This window comes from Strix aluco, chromosome 21 (genome assembly GCF_031877795.1).
Source record: "Strix aluco isolate bStrAlu1 chromosome 21, bStrAlu1.hap1, whole genome shotgun sequence".
NCBI classification, from domain to species: Eukaryota; Metazoa; Chordata; class Aves; order Strigiformes; family Strigidae; genus Strix; species Strix aluco.
Genome location: NC_133951.1, coordinates 14,130,253 through 14,152,806, shown reverse-complemented (window position 1 = coordinate 14,152,806; position 22,554 = coordinate 14,130,253). Strand labels below are relative to the sequence as shown.

Below are 22,554 nucleotides of genomic sequence, written 5' to 3'. Positions count from 1 at the left end.
GCTGGAGACTGGACAGTGGACTGGGACCATCACCCTCTGGCTGCACTGGGGATGCTCTTGGCTGGGAGGGTGGTTGTGCTTTTGTAGCAAGCTGGGGATTCCTTCCTGGGGATACTGCTGTTTAAAAAGCCGCAGAGAGTCTTTGCTCCTGTACAAGGCCTGACACACCTGGCCTGGGACCAAAGCCTTTAATTTCATTGAAACTCTTCCCTGTGGTTTCATGACTGGGACTTGTCTTGGTAAATCAGCTTAGTTTTTTTTTTCTCTATCCTCACACAGATCTTTTCCAACGTCCAAAGACTTGCACAGGCCTTTATAGACCTTTATTCAGCTGGGAACATGCTCTTCCGCTCCTGGCTTGCCCACGTGTATTGTTCACCCAAAAGAGAATCGTGTGTTCTTATAGACTTCTCTTTGGGGCTGCTCCCAGTGCTCGAAGGGCAAGGAGACAGGGCAGCTGTACTCCCAGGCCTCTGCAAGACCATGGAGAGTTTCCTGGAGAGTTGGAAAAGCTTCATGTACGAAAAACGATTCCAGCATTTCTACCTGAACTACTACACTGCGGAGCAGCTGGTCTATCTGTGCACAGAACTGGGGCAGGGGATGCCCAGCCAGGATGCCCTGATGATGCTTTCGTTCCTAAAACCCAACTGCAGCAAGGAGGATGTCCTCCGAGCCTCCAGGAGCGAGGTGCCTCCCACCTCAAGGAAGGCTGTTTCTGACTTCCAAGTGATGCTGGATGGAGAGAAGGACCTGACTGCACGGCTGGAGTGCATCTGGGAGTGCTACATGTGCAACATGGGCTCCTTTCTCCCCAACTGCCTGGATATCGATACACTTGGTGGGTGGCTGAAGAACCTGGCCAGCTGGGAGAGCGCGCAGGTCACGCGAGACTTCCCGCGGGATCTTCTGTCCGTTGGTCAGCCCAACCTCATCACGTGCCCTCGCTCCGAGGTGCTGACGTCTGCTCTGGCTCTCTACATGAACAGCCCCAACCAGCCCCTTCCCACTTTTGATGAAGTTCTCCTGTGCACTCCTCAGACCACTGCTGAGCAAGTGGGGCTCTTCCTCAGGAGGTGCCTCATTCCCTGCAGCGGAGGAGAGAAAATCTACACCATGCTGTACGCAGATGAGCTGAGTTACGATGTCAGCTGCAGAGCAGAGGAGCTGTTCCAGCACCTGCAGCACTACAACAGCACCTATCGCCTCGTCATCCTGTGCAACTGCGAGAGGGAGCACAGCTACATCCCTTCTGTCCTCAGCCAGTACAAAGTGCACATGATACCCCAGAGGCCGCTGGCTGAAATCCAGCGATACCTTCAGTACCACTACAGAGTCGCTCATCCTTCGAGCTCGGCTGCTTCCGTGTTCAAGGACAATATGTGTGTTGGGATTGTGTCCTCCAAAAGAGCCGGTGTGGGTAAGATGTCATATGCGAAGTGGGGTCTGCTGGGTATTGAAAAGCAGAGTGGGGGTTCACCTTGCCAGGTTTTCTGCCCAAGTCATAAGCATCTAGTCAAAAAGGATGATTCAGGCTATAGTCAGTGGAGTGAGGTGAAGGCTGTAAGGACAGCTCATCTTGTCCTGAGATTGGCATGTCCAGAGATGGTTCATCTTGCTAACCTGACAGCTGTCACTTTCTACTGACTTCTGTTGTTAACATAAACTAGATAGCTAATGCTGGATGAATCTGACCTCCTGAGGTTAAAATATACCCACAGGAAAATGTATGAGATGGGACAAAGGTTGTAAAACCTGCCTGTTGTTCTTGCATAGGAAATAATCATTGGCTGTCTCTGAATGCAAAAAGCTAAAGAACATTGAGTAAAACTGCTCGGCAGGCTGAAAAGCAACAGTAGAAGGTGGTTCTTGAACAGCACTCAGTTAAATTGTGGAGCCCAAAGCTTTACACAGGCTTAAAAAGTGATTAGATACAGTCATGAGAGAAACATCCATCAAATGCTGTTAAACACAAGATGCTCTCTCTGACACTGGAGTTCTTGAGCTGCAAATCACTGAAAAAATACTGGGAAGGAGTCGCTGTGTGTCAGCTGTGTTCTTACCCCGTTCCTTGGCCATTGTCCTGGCAAAGGTTGGTAGCCCAGTGAGTGCTCTGGCTGTCCGGCTGTGTGTGTTTCTTGTGTAGACCTTGTGCACAAATCCAGGAGCAACACCAGACCGTGCTTTTTCCTTACAGCAGCCACTCTTGGGCTGTGACAGAGTTACCGCCCCGGTGAAGAAGGTTGGGCTCAAAAGGGGAAGTGTGCTACATTATCTTCCAGGGATCAGTGAGAAAATCCAAAGCGGTTTTGGTAACAAATTGCATCCTTTGTCAAACTTCAGAAATTCAGGCAGCTCTTGGCTGTTATCTGTGAATGGCTGCTGCCTTAGCTTCAGTCTGGAAAGCTGCATAAACCCAGCTTTTTTTGTTGCGTTACAAACCTTTCATCCTTCTGGGGGTGAGTTTGGAGCTTCCAGAAGGTTGGAGGAGAGCTTCACCCAGACACCTGTAACTGGGAAGTCTTCATGGGATGAAGCTACCACTGCCAGCTCCTGCACTCGTACAGCAGGAAGGGTGCGATGGGCTGTAGCCAGTGGACGTGGCACAGTCTCCGTTCCCCCTGTTAGTCTGGGCAGCAGCAGCTGCCGGCTCCAGGCAGCCACAGGCAGCAAACCTGAGTCACTGCCAGCAAAATCAGCTTCTACAGGATGAGACAGGAAACTTGAGGGTGCTCTTATCTTTGACAAGAACCATTTTTTTTTCCTCCCTATGTTTTGAATTTAGAAACAACCACATAATAGAATAGATTCAAGTCCTAATAAAAAGTAAAGCCTTTCTCAGGTAGTCTAAGCTAAACGAGCCATGTGGGCAATGACAGCCTTCAGTAGCCACCAGCAGCAACAGCTTTGATTCTAGGCTGCAGCTGCTCTAACCAGGTTTAGGCTTTCCTCTTCTGGAGTGCTTTTTGGGAAGGTTCAGAGATTTCAGAGGGTAGTGTACTTAAGCATTTGACTTCCTTCTTTCTATGGTGACTTTAATATGATGTGTTTGATATTGATGGCTTTAATTCTTCTGGGTTTTTTTATGGTAACAGGGAAATCTCTGTACGTGAAGAGGCTACATGAGAGACTGCAAGAAGAGCAACCTGACTGTACAGAACTTCTGAAAACCATCAGACTAATTGAACCAGAAGTGGATGAAGATAAAGTGCTAAAATCTCTTCTGCCTTTTCTGAAGAGAAAACACCAGACAAAGCCCATGATATTCCACTTTGATATCACCTCGTCAGTAAGTACATCCCTCCCACAGCTGCCTTGTCCTAGAAGTTCTGAGTGGATCCTTGCAGAAGCTGCTTCTTTAAAGTTTTTGTTTCTTAGTAAGCCATTTCACTAGGACGTGTTTTCTAATTATTGTGTAAGTAAGTAACATAAAGAACTCTTTACCACCAAGGTGGCCGACCTTTAGAACAGGTTGCCCAGAGAAGTTGCAGAGTCTCCAACCTTGGAGATGTTAAAAATCTGACTGGACATGCCCTTGGGCAACTGAGCCTGCTTTGAGCAGGGGGGGTGGACAAGGTGATCTCCAGAGATCCTCAACTGTTCTACGACTCTGTGCAGTTACGATGAATAAATACAGAGGAAATGCCTTTGTCTTTTCTTGTGATAGGTACAAAGTGGAATTCCAGAGTTTCTGTTCAAGCTGTTGGTTTTGCAGTATCTGACAGATAATAATGGAAATATGTGGCTACGACAGAAGTGCCATTTGTATATCATTGAAATCCTCGAGGTATCACCCGTGCCAAAGAAAGCAGCAAGACATGTATGTACACAGCAGTACTTGATTTCTTTGAATTTCTCTGTCATTTTGCCCATATGTTTGTATATAGCTGCACATGAGTTGTAGAGACTCCAACTGTAAACATAGCGTAGGAATCCCCTGCCCGTGGCAGGGTGTCCTGTGCATCTCCACTCCACAGTGGTGGTGTACAAAGTAATATTAAAACTAGACAGTAAATTATACCTGTTGGTGTTTTCTTGGGTTGGTAATTTCTGAAGGCCTGTTAGTCCAAGCCTCTCTGGCCCTGCTGTAACGTTTACATAAAAATGCAAAATCTAATCTTCCTCATGTTACTTTACATGTTTGAAAGTACTAGAATATTTATATGCATCTATAAGAACAGAGCGTAGAAAGGACAGGGATAAATAACAGCAGTTTCTTGGGTTCAGTTTTCTTTGGGGCCGCACTGAGGAGGCGCTGGCGGTAACGAATGGTGATGTTAGAGGAAGGAGACTGGGGGAGGAAATAGGATTAATTGTGATGCACTTTAAGTGAAAGAAGTGATGCAGAGGGGGAGAAGTGTCATGGTTGTATAGGCTAGCTGCTGTTATAGTTGGGTCTGTGATTTTAGGGAATAATACTGTTAGGAACAGATTCAACAAAGTGACGATGATTACAGCTTTGTGATGATGTACTTCCTTCTCCTCCACTCCAGATGTCAGTGAGCCAGAAGTATAATTTCTTTGATGTGTTCCCTAAAGTAACATGCAAGTCTCCCAAGGAAGTACTAGAAATGGAGACACTTTGGAACCAGTCTGGGGATGCTTCAGACCCAGGGATGGACAAGGAGGAATTTTGCAGTGAGGCTTTCCAGAGACCTTTCCAGTATCTGAAAAGATTCGACCAGGGGTGCAATCTGGACACGTTCTGTTACGAAGCGCACTCTGTGGAAGGCAGCCCAGCAGAATGCCTGCAGCAGTTCCTCCTGCACTGTGGGATGACAGATCCCTCCTGGGCAGAACTCCGAAACTTCACGTGGTTTCTCAATGTTCAGCTGAGAGACTGTGAAGCTTCTGTCTTTTGCAACCCTGACTTTGTCCATGACACTTTGCAAGGTTTTAAAAACTTTGTTGTTACCTTCATGATTTTAATGGCAAGGGATTTTGCAACACCTTCCCTAAACATTTCTGATCAAAGTTCAGGAAGGCGGTCCTCCAGCCTGGAGAACGTGGCAGAAGAAGATCTTCTTCCTTTCCGCATTCGGAAAAGGTGGGAGTCTGAGCCTCATCCGTATTTATTTTTCAATGAAGATCGTGTGTCCATGACATTCATCGGTTTCCACTTTCAGCCTAATGGCCGTGATGGCGTTGATGCCGTTAATCCTTTGAATGGCAATGTTATCAAGAGAAATGTCATGACTTCACAGTTGTACAATGGCTTGTTACTCCAAAGAGTTCCCTTCAATGTTCCATTTGACCAGTTGCCTCGTCATGAGAAGCTGGAGAAGCTTTGCATGGTTTTGGGAATCCCCTGGGTAATAGACCCTGACGAGACGTACGAGCTCACGACAGACAACATGCTGAAACTCTTGGCCATTGAGATGCGATTCAGATGCAACATCCCAGTTGTCATCATGGGAGAAACAGGCTGTGGGAAAACCAGACTTATAAAGTTTCTGTGCAAGTTACGCAGAAGCTTTGTAGAGGTGGAGAACATGAAGCTTGTAAAAGTGCACGGAGGTACTACTGCGGAGATGATTTATGCCAGGATCAAAGAAGCAGAAGCCCTTGCTAAAACCAATAAGGAGCAGCACGGGTTGGACACAGTCCTCTTCTTCGATGAAGCCAACACGACGGAGGCCGTAAGCAGCATCAAGGAAGTTCTGTGTGATCGCACGGTACAGGGGAAGCCGTTGGTCTCTTGCTCTGGCTTGCAGATCATAGCAGCCTGCAACCCTTATCGTAAACACACGCCGAAGATGATCCAGCGCCTGGAATTAGCTGGATTGGGCTACCGTGTCAAAGCAGATGAGACAAAGGATAAGCTTGGATCTATTCCGCTGAGACAGCTCGTGTACCGGGTCCATGCCCTCCCACCCAGCATGATCCCATTAGTGTGGGACTTTGGGCAGCTGAACAACTTCACTGAAAAACTGTACATACAGCAGATTGTACAGCGCGTTTCTGAGCACGTCCCAGTGGGGCAGTTCGAAGCAGAGGTGATCACAGAAGTGCTTTTTGCTTCCCAGCAATACATGAGGCAGAGGGACGACGAATGCGGCTTTGTCAGCCTGCGGGATGTGGAACGCTGCATGGAAGTTTTCAAGTGGTTTCACACACACAGTGAACTACTACTGAGAGAACTGGAGAAGTACCTTGCTGAGAAGAGAGCTCCAAAGAGTACCGCTGAGAGAAACAACGTTATCTGGTCCTTAGTGCTGGCAGTCGGGGTCTGCTATCATGCATCCTTGGAAAAAAAGGAGGCATATAGGAGTGCTATCAGCCAGGTCCTTCCAAAACCTTACAATACCCAGAAAAAGATTTTGGAAGAAATCACCCTGATGCAGGACTTATTCCTGAGTGGCGTGCACCTCCGAGATACCATAGCAAGAAACTTGGCCTTGAAGGAAAATGTCTTTATGATGGTCATCTGCATTGAGTTGAAAATCCCTCTCTTTCTTGTTGGGAAGCCCGGGAGCTCCAAATCCCTTGCGAAAACCATTGTGGCCGATGCTATGCAGGGCCAAGCAGCTCATTCGGATTTGTTCAAGGACCTGAAGCAGATCCATCTGGTGTCTTTTCAGTGCAGCCCTCTCTCCACTCCAGAGGGAATCATAGGCACTTTCAAGCACTGTGCTCGATTCCAGGAAGGGAAGAACTTGGAGGAGTATGTCTCGGTGGTGGTTTTGGATGAGATTGGGCTGGCAGAAGACTCTCCCAAAATGCCCTTGAAGACTTTGCATCCACTTTTGGAAGATGGCTGCATAGATGATGTCCCTCTTCCTCACAAAAAGGTTGGCTTCATTGGGATTTCCAACTGGGCTTTGGACCCTGCTAAAATGAATCGAGGCATCTTTGTCTCACGTGGTGACCCCAGCAAAGAAGAGCTTATAGAAAGCGCAAAGGGGATTTGTTGCTCAGCACGAGGAGCTCTGCAGAAGGTCGAGCAGTATTTTTGTCACTTTGCAGATGCATATGAAAAGATTTGCAAGGCCCAAGACAGGGAGTTCTTTGGTCTGCGTGACTACTATAGCCTCATAAAGATGTTTTTTGCCTTAGCTAAGAGCTCCAAAAGTGAGCCAACACCTCAAGACATAGCTGAAGTTGTTCTTCGTAACTTTGGGGGCAAAGATGATGTCAATGCCTTGGAAATATTCACCTCGCAGTTACCAGAAAAAGGAGAAATACATGCTCATGATATCAGTAGAATTGATCTGGTGCGACAGAACATTTACAGCAGTGGTCAGGATGGTGATTGCAGGTACCTGCTTGTTTTGACTGAGAATTATGCAGCACTGCAGATCCTCCAGCAAGCTTTTTTTACTGCCCGACAACAGCCAGAAATTATCTTTGGCTCCAGTTTCCCCAAGGACCAAGAGTATACCCAGATATGCAGGAACATCAACCGTGTGAAGGTCTGTATGGAGACTGGCCAGATGGTTGTGCTCCTCAACTTGCAAAACCTTTATGAAAGCCTCTACGATGCCCTCAATCAATACTATGTGTACCTCGCTGGCCAGAAGTACGTTGATTTGGGACTGGGCACCCACCGGGTGAAGTGCCGAGTGCACCCCAAGTTCCGTTTGATCGTCATCGAGGAGAAGGATGTGGTGTATAAGCACTTCCCCATCCCGCTGATCAACAGGCTGGAAAAGCACTACCTGGATATCAGCACTGTGCTGGACAAGGGGCAAAGAGAAACCGTGAAGGAGCTGAAGAAGTGGGCGCACGAGTTCGCTGCGGCCAATACAGAAGAGCACTTCATAAGCCAGCAGAGATACAGCCCTTCAGATGTGTTTGTGGGCTACCACCCCACCACCTGCGCCTCGGTGGTCCTGCAGACCACGGAGAGGCTGAGACCGGCGTGTCGTCCGAGCGAGCTCCTGCGCTGCGTGAAGAGGGAAGCGCAGCTGGCCCTGCTGAACTGTGCCACCCCGGACGCCGTGATCCGCCTCTGCAACTCCGTGGGTTTGTTCATGGCAGATTCTCTGGCCAATATCTACTTCAAGCAGCAGCAGCACACGTCTTTCGCAGACTTCCTCCGAGCTCATGTCCACGCTGGGGCTGGGTACCAAACAGTCTTTACAGAGGTGAGTGTCCTGCAGAGTCCCCTCCAGACCCTCCCCGCCTGCGCTGAGGTATCAGTTTACCCTGCCAGGGCTGTGTGATGGCTACACCCGAGTCAACTCGCTAACGGCCTCGCTGCTTAGTGCCCGGCTGCGCAGAGGTGGCGTTTTGGCGAGCCTGTTGTTGCGTCCTGAGGAATCGAATACCTCTGCTGTGCGTGGAGCAGTAGTTGATGCTCCCTGGCAAGCAGGGGCTTTAAGTGAGCTTGGGCAGCTGAGGCATCTCTTCACTTTGAGAGTAGTTCTGTCTCTGCATATGCAGCCAGCAAAACTGGCTGCAGAAAAAGTCCTCATGAGCCTTTGAACCCTCATTTCTTTGTGTCTGCCTCTGGTCTTAAAGATACGAAAGATTTTAACCCACCTAAGCCACAAACATGGAGAGATCTGGCAGGCCTGTAATGGGAATACCTCTGGCTTACTTTTGCCTAGTAGCAAAGCTAAAGAACTTCAACTGAGATTGGCTGTAGAAGTTCTTCCTCTCCTGCTTCACATGGAGACAGTGTGCTTTCTCCTGGGGTTGGACTCGTCGCTCCCTGGCAGTGTGGTGGGGAAGGCAGCCTGGCAGGGAAGCATGGGAAGGGCTCACACGGAGTTTTTCAAAGCCTTGGCTGCCCCTTCTCAGCTGCCCCAGCTCTGGCAGCACCACGAGTCACTGTGTCCAGCTACCCAGCAGTGGCCCTGGGCTGCTGTGACAGCCCATGTTGACCCTTTGCCTACTGGCAGGGCAAATGCATGTTGTTTTGGAGTGCAGTCCAGCTCTGCAGCAAGTTAGCAGCATCTGGGAGCACAGATGAGTCAGTCTCTACTGCATTCCTGAGCAAAGAACAAACCTACATCTTGCACTCCCAGGTCACCACCTTCTCGAGGCTTCTCACCAGCGCTGACGCTGCTTGTCTGGAGAGGGAAGTGCGGGGTAAAGCGCAAAGGCCTCAAATCCTGTTCCTGCAGCAGTTTGACACGGAGTACTCATTCCTGAAGGGCATCCGGTAGGTCTGGTTTTGTGTTATCCTGCTCTGAACGGGCTGTCACCTGCATGAAGGAGGCGTGGGCTGAACACTCGGAGTAGCCTGTATGGAAAAGGGAGGCAGGAGGCCGTGCTGTGCCCAGCAGTGGCCTGGCTCGGTGCCAACTGTATGAGCTCCAGCGTACTGAGAGGGGGTTTTGAAGTTACCCCATCGCTGTAGGATGGGTGTTTTAATCTCACCTTCTGCCTGCAGCAGCCAAAGCTAATGTGGAGTGACTGTTTCTACAGGCTTTAACGGTTTGTTTTTACACCTAGTGATTTCTTTTAAATCCCCTTTCGCTCTTCAGAGATTTCCTTGATGCCACACCAGGAAATAAAATCCTTATTATTCAGACAGACTTTGAAGATGGCTCTCAAAATGCCCAGCTCATCGCCTCAGCCAAGTAAGTCAAGTGTGAAGTGGTCCCCAGCTAGCTGTTCTGCTTGGCGACTCCCCACCACCATTTGATGATCAGTGATGTTCTGGGGGGTTCAGAATCAGGAACGAGTGATCCTTTGTTTATTCCGTAGTGGAATGAATGTAGAAGCACTAATTGTATTTCAAATAATAATTCATAACCCACGACAAAATAAGCTAGGCCGGGTCATGTTACCAGATAATCCCCTCTGAAGTGTGAATCCTTGCTGTTGGCTCCAGAAGTCCTGAGGACTTGAGGATGAGGGGGGTCATTGGAGGCGTAACTAGAGGTGGCAGGCTCGGCATGGCCGGCTGGGCAGGGTTGGCGAGTCGCTTATGTCTGTAAGGGGGGAAAAAATGTGCCCTCCCTTACAGAGGAAAGACTTGTAGCCATGCCTTTTTGTCTGTCTGATCTGTCAGCAGCATTTCCACTCTCTTGTAGATACACCGTTGTTAATGAAATCAACAGGGTGGACCTGGGAGAAGTCTCTGTCTTTGTTTACTTTATCATGAAGCTTTCCCGGGTGGAAGGAGGAAGCTCCTATGTGGGATTTCATGGAGGTGGGTCTGCCCGTCTGTCGCTCCTCGCTCTTCGGCTGGCTTCAGGAAAGCATACCAGAGCAGCATCTCTCTTGTTCACCTTCCTTTTTAATGCTTAAAATCTGGAATCGGTGTGTCCTGTGGGTTGTCAGAGCTGCTTCTCCTACCCATGGGGACTGTCCCGGGGGGGGGTCCTGGTCTCCTCTGCGGGAGCACCTTGCCTTGCTGCTGGCAGACGAATCTTTCTTGTCAGCTGGCGAGCAGCAAACACCGTGCTGCTGCATTGGCACGTTGTCCTCCAGGAGGCTCCTGAGTACGTGCTCACACATTCTGCTTTCAGCAGCAAGGTTCCTGCTGCATGTGGTGGGCTGGAGGAGCCTCAAAGCCCCCCAGTAGCGTGCACCCCCCCCCCAGTCAGGGTGGTGTACGTGAGCGTGTTCAAAGCGACTTGCTGCTTTCCTTTTCCACATCAAGAAGTGAGAGTAAGCAAACTCTGACTGTGAACTGCTAGCCCACAGGCACTGAGAGATAATTCCTGGGAAGCTCTTCTATAAGAGCATGCTGCAGGCATGAAATGACTTTTTAAAATTTTTGTCCTCTGTCTTTAGGACTGTGGCAGTCGGTGCATATAGATGATCTCCGCAGATCCAAGGACATGATCTCCGATATGACGGCCCTGCAGAACCTCACCATCAGCCAGATGTTCTGTGAGGACTCGGGTAAAACCAAAGGTGAGCTGCGTGCTGGCTGTGCCAGTGGGGAAGAGGGAAGATGCAGTCCCAGGCTTGGTGCTGGTACAGCTACTTTTGCCTGGTACAATGTATCTGGCTATTTTCCCTGCTCAGCATCTGTTTTTTGTGGGGGGTTACAACATGGCTACCAAATTTTATTTGTATTTGGTTTGTTCCTGCAGTTTTGGGTCATCAAGTAAGTTATTTTGGTAGTTTCCCCTTTTGACAAAAATGTGGTATTTGCACTGCTCAACACCCTGAGAGCTCTGCCTCAGCACGGGAGGCAGCAGACGCTGCGTGGCAGAGCCCCCTGACAGGGAGTCACTCCAGAGAACATCTCACTTGAATGAATGTAGATCTGTTCACCTAAACCTGTAGGAAGATTAGAAAAGACTTTTTCTTTCCCCTCAGTTTTTCCTTATGCTTTTTTCTTTCACCATTCTGCCTCACAGGATTCTGGTAGAGCTTCGTGTATTAGCCCTGGGTGTCATATTTCTCCCAGTTCTTGCTGTGTGAGGCTTGGCAGCCCCAGCAGCTGTAGCTGTGTTTAGGGAGGTGGATCTCAGCTACTCACGCAGGTGATAATGGGTCTCTGACAGATGTTCTGCTGCTCTGGGATGCAGTTGCTAAATAAACTCTTATCTGATGCAGAAATGTACTGCTTCTCTCTAATAAAAATTCTACACCTTAGTTGCAGCTCTGCCTGTGAATGGAGAACAGGAGGAGAGCAAGGTGGAGGTTGAAGCGCCAGTGCCAGAAGCAGAGCACTGTGAGGTCAGTTCAGAATACATTTGTTTACTTGTCTGCTCTCTGTCATCCGTAGGCACAACACACCTTTTGCATCTGCATTCACTTGAAATCCATCAGGAATATTATCTGCATTGTGAATGTTAACGATCAGACACAAATTCCTCCTCCTGCAGCCCAATCAAAATCAGCATCATTAAAGTAGTAAACCATTCTAAGGACCCTCTAATTCCTTAGTCATTTCATACTCCTAATTTTTAAAAACCCGGTTTAAGTGTCTGTTGTTTTTCTACACCCTGAAGCTGAGAACTGTGATCCTGAGGCTGCCACTCCAGCCGTTGGTGCATTTGAAGCTGTGCCAGGGTTGGCTGTGGTCTTTGCTGGGCTGCAGCCCTGTTAAGACTGGCTCATGTTCCCCTGGCAGCATCAGCTGGAGGATGTCCAGGACAAGGGTGACTGAAGGTGGCTTTTGCCCCTCCAGTGCCTAAGCATCTCCCAGGGAGGGCATATTTTCCCTAGTCGTGTTTATAATTTCCACTTTTTTTTTCCTTGAACTGCTGAAACTTCCTCCTATAGGAGTCTTACCTCAATACAAATGCTGTGGTGCTTGCTAATCTGAAAGGGCCATAGGAGTTGCGTCATGTACTTGAAAGCAAAAGAAGAACTTAAATTTGCAGCCTGAGACGAGAGGAAAACAGGGAGCTGGGATGCAGGGGGACAGGCCCTTTCTAGAGAGCACTATAACCACTTTAAGAGGGATGTGTTGGGGACGAGGGTGTAAAACTGAAGAGTAATGAACTTGTTTTCACGCTGTCCCTGGGAAGGGTGAAATCCTGGACACCACTGTACTCCTGAGGACCTGTGTACAAAGTGCTGTGGGGATGCTGCGGGACCAAAATGAGGATCTTAGTCGAAGCAGAAAACGAATTAAGATTCTCCTTGGCCTTCTGTCCAAAGAGGATGACTTGAAAGGTACGTGCCTCCTGGCTGCAGCAGGTAGCGTCCCTGAGCATCTAGGGGCCTGCCAAAACATGTACGTTAGTTCAGGGGGGACCCAAAGGTCAGGGGTAGGCAAGGTGGATCTCCCAGGCAGTCTCCCACACACACGTGTCTGCTGCAGTCTGTCGCTCCTTTGGCTGTAGGGCTTTCCCTGCAGTTCAGGTCGTGGCGTTTTCTCTGGCTGGGCTAGCTCTGGTGGTTGTTTTTTTCCTGGTTGGCTCATTATTGAAACAACTGTAAAATGCTGTGCTTGGTGTGATATTTGGATTTGGATCCAGTGCCAATAGAAGAGAAAATGCAAGTTCCCTGTTGTTTTCTAGCCTCTTTCCTGAAGATAACAAAGGCTCGTCTCTCCAACCTTTTGAAGAAGCAAGAAGAAAATTCCCTTCACCCAAAAAACTGGGTTCTTCGGGAGGCTTCCAACCTCAGTGCTCTCCAGGAGGCAGGCACCTTCAGGTGAGGACAGCAGCAGTGTCTGGTAACCTGCGGGCTTCCAAGAGAAGTCTGCGAATGGCAACTGTGCAGCAGAGCCAGCAGTTCTGTGTAATCTGAATATTTGCAGTGTCAGTCTCCAGTCTGTGCTGGAAACTCTCCGAAGGCGGTTTTGTCCTCTCCTGGCTCCTGAGGGAGAGTGACTTTACAGCTGAATGGGCTGTACTGGGGCAGGAATGCACAAGTGCTTTGAGTGGAACAGTGGGATTCCAGGCGAGCCGCAAGTGAGAGAAGCGTAGGGGTTTTATTGGTGGTATTTTTTCCATTTAAAGGCAGGATTAGGATTTTTCTCACATGCAAGTGTCAGCAGTTTTTCGAGACAACCACCTCCAGATTTGCTGATAGTGATGCTCACCTGCCCTCTGGGTTTCTCGGTCTCTTTCTGCCCCCAAAGGCACACCCTGTGGAAGCGGGTCCAGAAAGTGATCACTCCGTTCCTGGCTCTCCTGATTGCTGTCATAGACAGAAATGGCAATCTGGAGCTGTTGGTCAGGCCGGCAGCTGAGTGGGTGACAAACCTGTGGATGTTCATCTTCAGTGATACAAAACTTCTGACTGTGCCTTCTGGCGTGGGTGCGAACAGGTGAGCCGCTGGCGAGAGCAGCTGGAGGGCTCGGCTGGCCGTGCTCAGTGCTGCCTTGAAATCCAGGTGGGAGACTGACACTTGGCTGCTGCCCGGCGCTGTGCCGAAGGCAGCAGGGCAGTTCTCGGTGACTTGTCTGACGTCTGTTCTTTCTACCTTATTCCCAGTACTCCCGGGCTTTGCTCTCTAGCTCTTGGCATGCTCACGCTTCTCGCCCAGCCCCTGAAGCCCACGTGTCCTGCCACTGCAGCCCTTTTGCCAGGGACGGCTTCCTGAGTGAGTCCTAATGCTACACAGTTGGCAGGATGAGCTGTATTGATGAGTCCTTCAGTTCTTCCCCTTCCCTCCTCCCCTTCTGGGGCTAATTTCTTGCTTTCTGCAGCTTCCTGCCTCTGTTGTCTGAATGCATTTCCCAGGCAAAAGCCCAGTGCATTAATGACCTTTTAATTTCCTAGCTCTCAGCCAGAGATAATTCTGGTGCAGAACAACATGACGGTGTCTGCTGATGTTGGGAATGAGATGCCCTTCAGCTGGAGGATAAAGGAGTACTTGGATGAGCTATGGTTGGAAGCTCAATATATCCAAAACACTGAAGGTGAGAGCCTGGCTTGAGCTCGTGACACGGAGCATCTCCACCCACCTGCCCTGTAAACTTATTTTTCACTACTGTGCCTCTACCTTTCTGTGACCCTGGAGTCACCTTCAATCCCCCTGTGTTGACAGGAGCCAACAGAGCTTTGTGCAACTGCCTTTTCTTTGTGCTTCTCACTATTAGTCTTTCTCATGTGTTCTGTGCCCTTGTATTCAAAATGCTGTGGAAATTCCAGGAGTTAATGCCAAGGTAAGATTCCATAAATAAGTCACTGGTGCCTGGGTGGAGAAGGCCTGGCCTCAAATCCCTCGTTAGTGCTCTGAATGAGGGCAGTGCTGTATGGATCAGTGATTAATCAGGTGTCAGTCTCTTTCAGATAGAAGCTGTGTCAAACCCACCCTCCTCCTAATATTCAGCTTTTCTCTGCATTCTCATTTTCCAGACCAAGCTGAGAAGTTTGTGGATATCTTCCAGAAAACGGCACTGGGAAAATTCCTCTCTGCTCTGAGTGAGGAAGAAAGGCACATGCTCTTCCAGTGCTACACCACAGACTTTATTGTCCTGACCATTGGTGTGTCGTCGCTAGAGGAGCTGCAGGTCAGTGTCTGGAACGCGAGCTGGAGATCCTTTGGATGGAGAGAAGAGCATGATGTGTGTGAACGTTTCTGTTTCAGTCTCGCCTTCTCAGGCAAAATCCCCCGCCGAGGCAGACTCGTAGCAGGGTGGCCACAAAGCGGAGGTGTTTGACACTGAATGGCTGCTGGAATTGCTGAGACTTTACTCAGAAAAGCACTTCTATAGGAGCACCTATAAAAACTGACACATCATTTAAGTCTGTCTTTGTCAAGTACTGGTTCTCTTCTTTCAGAGGATTTTGCCAGGATTTCCAGTACAAATGAATTATAAAAGTTCTTTTTTCATTTTGATTTTAACTTCTTTCTAAACTTCCAGTGTCTGCGAAGTGCGTTCTTATCCTGCATAGAGGAATGGAAGGCAGCATCTCCCAGGAGAGAGGAGACGGTGCCGTCCTTGCCTTGGGTCCACCTTGGATACAGTCAGTTCAAGAGTCGCCTGCAGAACTTTTCTAGGATCCTGGCTGTACACCCTCGTGTGGTTGACTACCTTGTTAACCAGCAAGGAGATGGAATTCCACATTCTGAGATGGTAGGGTCACTCCGGGTGTTTTGTGATCCTCAGCCCCAGCAGAGAGCTCTAGCTTCACTGAATTAGCTGGTGTTCAGGCTCCTTTTGATCTCAGCAACAGTGAAGTGGGAGGCGCAAGCTCAGTCAGGATCCTCAGTATTAGGAGTAATCTGCTATGTTATGGTTGTTACTAGCAGGTTTTAAAATAGTTGCCCTGCTTTTGCATCAGTTAATAGGATGTGCTAATGATCCGGGCCATGAGCATGAGAATTCCAGAGCTTAGGATAATCAGCTAGAACGTTATTCAGTAGAACACATGGTACAGCAAAACCACGTTGGGAGTCCAAGGTTCATAAATAATTCTGAAACACAACTGCTGTTATACTTAAACCTTGTGTGTGTATCTAGGTTTTAGATGTGCTAGCTGCAATGGTATGTGCTGAAGAGCTGGAGAATCAAGTGCAGACAGCCCATCCAGAGACCTGGCTGCAGAAAGTGAAGAATCTTCGTATGCCCATTGAATTCCTTTGTAAAGAGAAGGATTTACAAAGGACTGGGAGTTGGTGCCATCAGCTGCTGAAAAATCTGAAGTATGTAGCACAGATCTGCTCACAATCTTGATCTTTTGCCTTGCTGTTAATGTTAGTACAGGCTGAAAGCTGCTCTGGTGCTGCTTTTCTCCCTTTTTAGATTCTCCCTCTAAATCTGGCAGTATCATCCAGCTTGTTCCAGCTGGGTTCAGGGGTTATTTAACACTCTCCTGAGGTGCCTGTTAAGCAGCAGCATCTCCCCCCTTCATCCCCTGTGTGTAAAGGGGGATGGGGAGCTTCACTGCGACTAAGATGGAGTCTTGTCTCTTGGAAGACGAGCCCAGAGAGCTACCCCAGTTTTCCACAGACCTTGTTTAGTTTAACTGAAGCGAAGAAAGTGTAGTTAATTCTGATTTTTTTTTTTTTTTTTTTTATTGCTTCCTTGGTGTAGAAGTTAGAGGTGTGAGAAGGTCTTTGCAGTGCTGTCTACAGGACAGCTCCTACGCTGTGAGCTCACGGTTAGCTGCTGGTACGTGTTCTGTCCTTGACAAAGAGCCAGGGCTGATTAACCCAAGGGTGGAGCAAGAAGTTGAGTGAGAAGCAACAAATTCTGCAGTGCTGAGTGTGAAAGGCAGTGAGGTCACGAGACTGACCTGACACTGCACTTCCGTTCATGCTCTCAGCTCATCATTGTACTTTCTGAAATCACACTTTCCTTCCCACAGAGTCTGCTGGGACCGGGTCTTCTCCATGTCTCTGTTTGTAGAACATGTGTTGCTTGGCATCAACACTCTGATGCCAGAATTTGAGAATTTAGTGAAAAAATATACTTTGCTTCTTGCCAATGTAAGTAAAGATGTGATTTCACCTCTTCCCTGTTTGCATCTGCTGATGATGTGAATTTTTGTCTCGGGTGTTATTGCTGAGTCATTTAGCTTTGTCCTTCTCCTCTGCAGTGTTTTCAGCACAATTCGGACATGAAGACTCATCCAACTTTTGTTGCAATGATGAAAGTACTGTGCCAATGTAAGGATGAAGTCAGCCACAGGCTCTACAGGTAGTGACATTGAGACAAGTCGCAGGGTGCAGTAGGAATATTGCCCATCTTGCCAGCATATCTCTGGGTGTAAGACAGAGCTGCATGCAGTGTAATGAAAGCCAAATGAGGAGCAATAACTTCCATTTTATTCTGCACCCTGAAGCTAAGGGTTAGCCAACAGGTCTTACATTATGTCCTCTTGCTCTAGTTGCAGATGAACATCTTATTAAAGGCTTTTGGTAAGGCAGCACTGAGGCGATTGTGTTCATTGTTGTTTCTGAATTACAGACACGGTCTGAAGTCATGTCCAGTCTGCCTAGGAGAGCCAAAGGATCCCGTCTGCCTGCCGTGCTGCCATGTGTTCTGTCAGAAATGCATCAGAACGTGGCTGGTACCAGCACAGATGCATTGTCCATACTGCAAAGTTGCCGTGGGCGATGTTGATTTAGACGTCTCGGTGGAGCTCAGGTACTCGCCCTCGCCAGGGTGGAAGCATTGCAGTGGGGCTGGCTGCGTGAGGGAGTTCTGATCTGCAGCTCTGAAGTTGTCAACGCGAGCAGAATGGGTGGAGGGAACTCTGCTCTTTTTAGGACTGGAACAGGTCCTGTCCATTTTCTGTTTATTGTTTCAAAAGAAGGGAGGAAGTTGCCTTGGCCGCTGTAAGAAAACTAGTTACAAACCCCTGTAAGCTAAAGCACTGTCAGAGGCTGAATCAGACAAGGGAACTGCTTGTCCCCTTGGATTGCTCTGTGATAGCTTGGCAAAAAACTCTCAGTAAACGTATCTGGCATCACATTGCCATTTGTGATCTTAGTTGTCAATGTGACACAGCCCTTGCAGACAATACTGCTGAAGTGTTGCACAAATCCAGCCCTTTGGAAAGCTGGAAAAGGATCTCACCCTGGTGACTTCTGCCTGTGCCTGCTTTGCTTCATCCATTATTTAAGGGGTTCTGTATTTGAATGTTGTCCTGATGCTCTTTACCCTTCCCCTAGAGATGCCATAGCAAAAGGTGCCCTGTTCCGGCAGAGATGCAATAATTTCTTCATAGATGTGGTCACTACCATGTGCTTTAAGGACAATGAACCCCCTGAGGCAGAGGTGATCCTAGAGCTCCTCAACCTGCTGTTTGTTCACAGAAGCCTCCTGCAAGGTTCAGGTGAGCTCCCTTCATCCTGACGCTCAGCCTCGTGGGGCTGATTCTCTCGCCACTTTCTCACCCTCCAAACTTGTCTCTTTCTTACCTCCACAGATCAACCTGCTATCTACACAAAATTTCTGTCCCCATTTAACGATGAAGTGGATGAAACTCCCATCATCCGCTCCGTAATGCTGAAGCTCCTCTTGAAGTACAGGTGAGCACAGTCAGGGAACTGATGGATGTTACATGAGGGGGTAGTTCAGCTTTGTTTTTCATGACCTCATCAAACCAGTCTGATTGTTCTCCTCACTTCCATGCTGTTCACTGAATTTGAATCATTACAGGTGAAATTCATCCTGTGCCTTTGTATTAATTATGCAACTTGGCTGGCTTGCATGTAGCTTGTGTCGGTGCCAAGGTTTACCTAGCTGTTCCTAACCTAAACCTGTGCTGAACATGGGTGGCTTAGGTAACCTAAAGGTAGCTAACTGATACGCTCTAGATCAGCAAAGAAATGATGTTTTAATCACAAAGGGTCCTTTGTATGCTTACACAGACCTCTCCATTCACACGAGCTCTTCCAGCCTCCCTCTGCAGTCAGAGCCATTGCTCAACTGTGGTCATCTCCTAAATCAGATGCTTAAAAGAGATCAGGTGATATCCCCTAGAAATGCTAATTTAGTGTGGTTGATGACAAAAGCCTAGCTCAGACTGGAAGCTAGATGACATCTGGCAAAACATGGCACAGTTGCTTTCCATCTTCCAGATGGATCCAGAGTGACCCCCCCCCCCCGTCATGTGGACACAACTCCTAGTTCAGTCGTGATTTAGAACATAGGTAACAGCCATCAAGTATTGCAGCTGTGGTAAGGGGTGTTTCTCTCTCCTGTAGCTTCAATGAAGTGAAAAATGATGTGCAACACTACCTGTCCCGGGTAGAGCACAACGAGATCCTAGACAAAAATGATAAAAAAGAACTCTACTTGCTTTTTGTCAACTGCTTAGAGGTAAGAGTGCTGGGTAGGTAAGAGCTGGGCAATAAAACTGTTGCAGGAATAAAAAAGTCAAGAATAGAAATTCTTCTGCAATTGTAGGCAAGTTTCTTGTGCACATAACTAGCTGCCCAACTAGAAAGCCCCGAGGGAAGTTTATATCAAATCACTTCAGAACCTGCTCTCCAGTAATGAGCCTGGCTTTGCGAGGGAAGGGGGGGGGTGTGTTTGCAGCAGTACAGAAATTCTTTCTCAGGGACATCCAGGTCTCTAAGTTGTTAAGTGAGGCTCAGTAAGACTCAAACTCCAACACAGGAGTGTTGCAGCAAGCAAGGGAATGTTTAGTTTCAGTAGTTCACTATGGGACTACTTTCTTGTTTTCACAGACACTTTTTTGTTCGCAGAGCTTTTGATTTTGATTTGTTCAGATTGCTGATTCCTCCCTTTGCGTAACTTTTAATGCTTTGGACAACTTTAAACAAACTTGACAGCAGGGTAGAGGTTTCATTTCTTACAGTTTTCATTAAAATAGTGACTTTGTAGATACGATCAAAATTTGTATTCTTGCTAAGGGAAAGACAGGTAGAGCTTGGCGTCTCGGAACATGTGGTGTGTGTTTCAGCATGTGCGTGGCTACTCAGCATCCTCGTAACTCGGCTGCATGCTTAGGAAATACGGGAGAGAGTTTGGGTGCATTGCTGAAAATGGTGCTTGGTGACGTGGCAGAGGCTTAGGATAAGCACTGGAGAGATCACGGGGAGGAGCTAATGGCATTGGGGTGGTGGGTGCTGAGAGACATGGAAGGTTAATGTGCTTACTGCAGTGTGGATGCACTGGAGATATAAAGTAGCAGTGCATGGGACATCTGATTTAGGTGGTTCTGCCACTCATGCAGTATTCTGGCCCATCTTTAGGATTCCATGTGTGAAAAGTCTGAGGGCAGCCTTGGATATGAGCATATAAACTATCTGCCCGGAGAAAGAGGCTTTCCAGAGAACTATCTCCCAAAGAACAATCAAGAAATTCCTCAGGAATCATCCGTTGAATATCTGCAGGCCGTAGCCAAGGTTCGCTTGTACCTGAGTAAGGCTGCAGAGCTGCTCTTCGACTTGCACAGGCCCACAGGTAAGTCTGGTTCTTCTGCTATCAAATGGAAACGCTGTATAGAGAGCAAAGGCATCACGGGAGATGGGCTGGACACAGCCAGTGATCCTGTGCCGTGCTAGAGCTCCTTTTGATGCGTGGCCAAGAACGAGTGCATCCGCTTTCTGCTCTTTCATTAGGAGTGTCAGTCATTATTCGTCCTCCTTACCAGGGATTACAAGTGCTCTATAACTAGTAGCAAGGCTGTGCCGGTCACCCCGAGGGTGTAGTTACATAGCAGTTGTGCCTTTGGAAGGACATTTATTTTATTCTCTAGATGCTAACAATGAAATTTTATTTAGAGCCAACTGAATTGAACTCTAATGAATAAATGAATAAAACATAAATGATGCTTCAGATACATGACTGCTGTAAGGTTTATAGTTTTATATGAATGAGAGCTCTGTGCAGCTAAAAAGGATGAAGAGATACTTAAAAAAAAAACCACTTTTGAGCTGATTTGCTGACCCAATAAAAAGGAACAGTGTGTGGAGAGTCTCGGATACTTACACAGTTCATGAAGCGCAGTAACATAACTAATTCCAAGGGACTTCAGTGTCCAGCCCTTGCGTCGAGCATGTCAGGGTAGCGAAATGCATCCCAGGGATCCTTCTTAGGGAGCACCATCACCTTGGCAGTTGAGACAGTGGAAAGCCACTATTGAGCAAGATGGAAGAGCTCTGAGAACGAACTACCAGTACATGGGAAAACTTGTCCTTGAGAAGGACATCGTGTGACAAAGAAATGAATCATTGTCTAAAATCCGGCTGAGGAAACGCTCTAGATAAGCATCTGAGGAAGAGAGGGCTCTTGAGTTCTCCTGTGTAATTAGTCAGTACTAGTAAAAGGGGCTTGCTGCTACAGCTAGTGCCAACAGAAAAGTTTTACAGGGTAGGATGTGGTTTTGCCTCTCTTTTTTTTTTTAAATTTTTTTTCCCCGCCCCTATCCAGAACAAGACCATGTAGAGGAGAAGCAGCGTTACCTGGCAAACGTGAGGGTGTTCTGTAACCTCACCAAGAACAACTGGCATCGTGTTTACCTAGTCCGGAAAATTGCTAGTCAGTATGGGATGGAATTTGCTCAGAAGCTTGTCACGGAGGCACAGTTTAACTGGGTGTTCCCAGTGGAAATTCTGCAACAGGTAAAAAAGAGGTGTTGTCTTGGAGATGGCTCTAGCCTCCTCTTAGTCTTCAGCTTGTGCTGCTTTGGGCTGTTTGTACTGTTGCATGGCTCTTGTGGGGCTCACCACGGTGGGAGTGGTTGTGAAGGTGACGTATCGTCTGAGTGGGGTCTCTTACAGCAGTGAGAAGCCGTTCGGGTGGCCCTGCCTGCTGTCTCTTTGCAAAGGCTGAAATGCCACAGTTTTGGGAGGAAGAGGAGGTTCTGCCTTGCCTGGTGGCTGGTCGATGTCCACCGTGCTCACCATGGGCTCTTGCCTCTGCAGGTGCAGAACAGCCAGACTAATCACATCGACCGTTACCTGGCATGTGGTGAGAGTTACCGAGCCCTGCGTGATGCTGTGGGGAAAGCCATGATTGAGTGCAGGACTGAGGGACTGCTAGAGGCGGAGAAGGTAGGGCACGCTCTCCTCACCGTAATCCTGCTGTGGGTTCTGGATGGGCAGTGTTTCAGCTTTGTGTTCCTGTTGGCAGTGTCTCTCCCAGTGGAGAAGCCTGTGTTGCCTTTGCTTGAAAGCTACTGTGGCTTATGCCCCACACACAAATGTTTGCTTTTCTTCCTCCCCTGTGTTCTAGCGTACGTAACCCTGGGGTTATTTCTGTTGGTTGCCTCATCTCCCTTTTCTCCCCTTGTAATACATCGCAGTGGTTTGTTTTACAGTAAGCAATACAGGCACCTTGTAGCCAGCTGATGGGAGAGTAGGCAGATAATCAAAGGTGCTTTATGCCCCCTCCCTGCCTGCCCATATCAGCCTAGGCTTGTCTTGCCATGCAAAACTCAGACAGGTGATCTCTGTAATCGTAACCTTCTTCCAGTATGTATTTTGTGTATGAAAATCTTCAGGATGAAGTTTGTGGACAATACGCCTTCAAATGCCTCTGTGCCATCTATTATACACTGGTGGTGGTTTGTTTTTTTCCACTTGTGTTGGTTTGATTTGAAGGAAGGCACGTACAGGTTGCTGCCCAGTAGATCGCAGTTCTGACTGGATGTTAGAAGAACAAAATACTTGAGAGGTTTCTGACCTAAAACCCTCAGTCAGCTTGAGTGCTGTCAGATTACTCATTTATGGCTTGAACAGCCATTTCTGCACAATCCCCCTTCATTTATGTGGAGAGCTTTAGCACAGACCTGCTGAAGCTGGGGAGAGCTTTAGCA

At 48.1% G+C, this 22,554-nt stretch overlaps 1 protein-coding gene across 7 annotated transcripts in view; it reads left to right on the top strand.

The window, feature by feature from the left end:
* RNF213 (ring finger protein 213) overlaps positions 1 to 22,554 on the top strand; it is a 54,478-nt gene that overhangs the window by 21,384 nt on the left and 10,540 nt on the right. For all 7 annotated transcript variants that reach the window (XM_074847337.1, XM_074847339.1, XM_074847338.1 and 4 more), the window contains 25 exons: positions 280 to 1,420; positions 3,096 to 3,289; positions 3,668 to 3,820; positions 4,494 to 8,087; positions 8,973 to 9,109; positions 9,435 to 9,530; positions 9,987 to 10,105; positions 10,693 to 10,815; positions 11,507 to 11,589; positions 12,387 to 12,534; positions 12,882 to 13,017; positions 13,448 to 13,636; positions 14,092 to 14,231; positions 14,671 to 14,825; positions 15,180 to 15,392; positions 15,780 to 15,961; positions 16,627 to 16,747; positions 16,858 to 16,958; positions 17,229 to 17,408; positions 17,936 to 18,099; positions 18,193 to 18,295; positions 18,974 to 19,088; positions 19,988 to 20,198; positions 21,168 to 21,358; positions 21,662 to 21,790. In XM_074847337.1, coding sequence (XP_074703438.1) covers positions 280 to 1,420; positions 3,096 to 3,289; positions 3,668 to 3,820; positions 4,494 to 8,087; positions 8,973 to 9,109; positions 9,435 to 9,530; positions 9,987 to 10,105; positions 10,693 to 10,815; positions 11,507 to 11,589; positions 12,387 to 12,534; positions 12,882 to 13,017; positions 13,448 to 13,636; positions 14,092 to 14,231; positions 14,671 to 14,825; positions 15,180 to 15,392; positions 15,780 to 15,961; positions 16,627 to 16,747; positions 16,858 to 16,958; positions 17,229 to 17,408; positions 17,936 to 18,099; positions 18,193 to 18,295; positions 18,974 to 19,088; positions 19,988 to 20,198; positions 21,168 to 21,358; positions 21,662 to 21,790 — 8,118 coding nt within the window. The remainder of the gene's footprint in view (positions 1 to 279; positions 1,421 to 3,095; positions 3,290 to 3,667; positions 3,821 to 4,493; positions 8,088 to 8,972; positions 9,110 to 9,434; positions 9,531 to 9,986; positions 10,106 to 10,692; positions 10,816 to 11,506; positions 11,590 to 12,386; positions 12,535 to 12,881; positions 13,018 to 13,447; positions 13,637 to 14,091; positions 14,232 to 14,670; positions 14,826 to 15,179; positions 15,393 to 15,779; positions 15,962 to 16,626; positions 16,748 to 16,857; positions 16,959 to 17,228; positions 17,409 to 17,935; positions 18,100 to 18,192; positions 18,296 to 18,973; positions 19,089 to 19,987; positions 20,199 to 21,167; positions 21,359 to 21,661; positions 21,791 to 22,554) is intronic.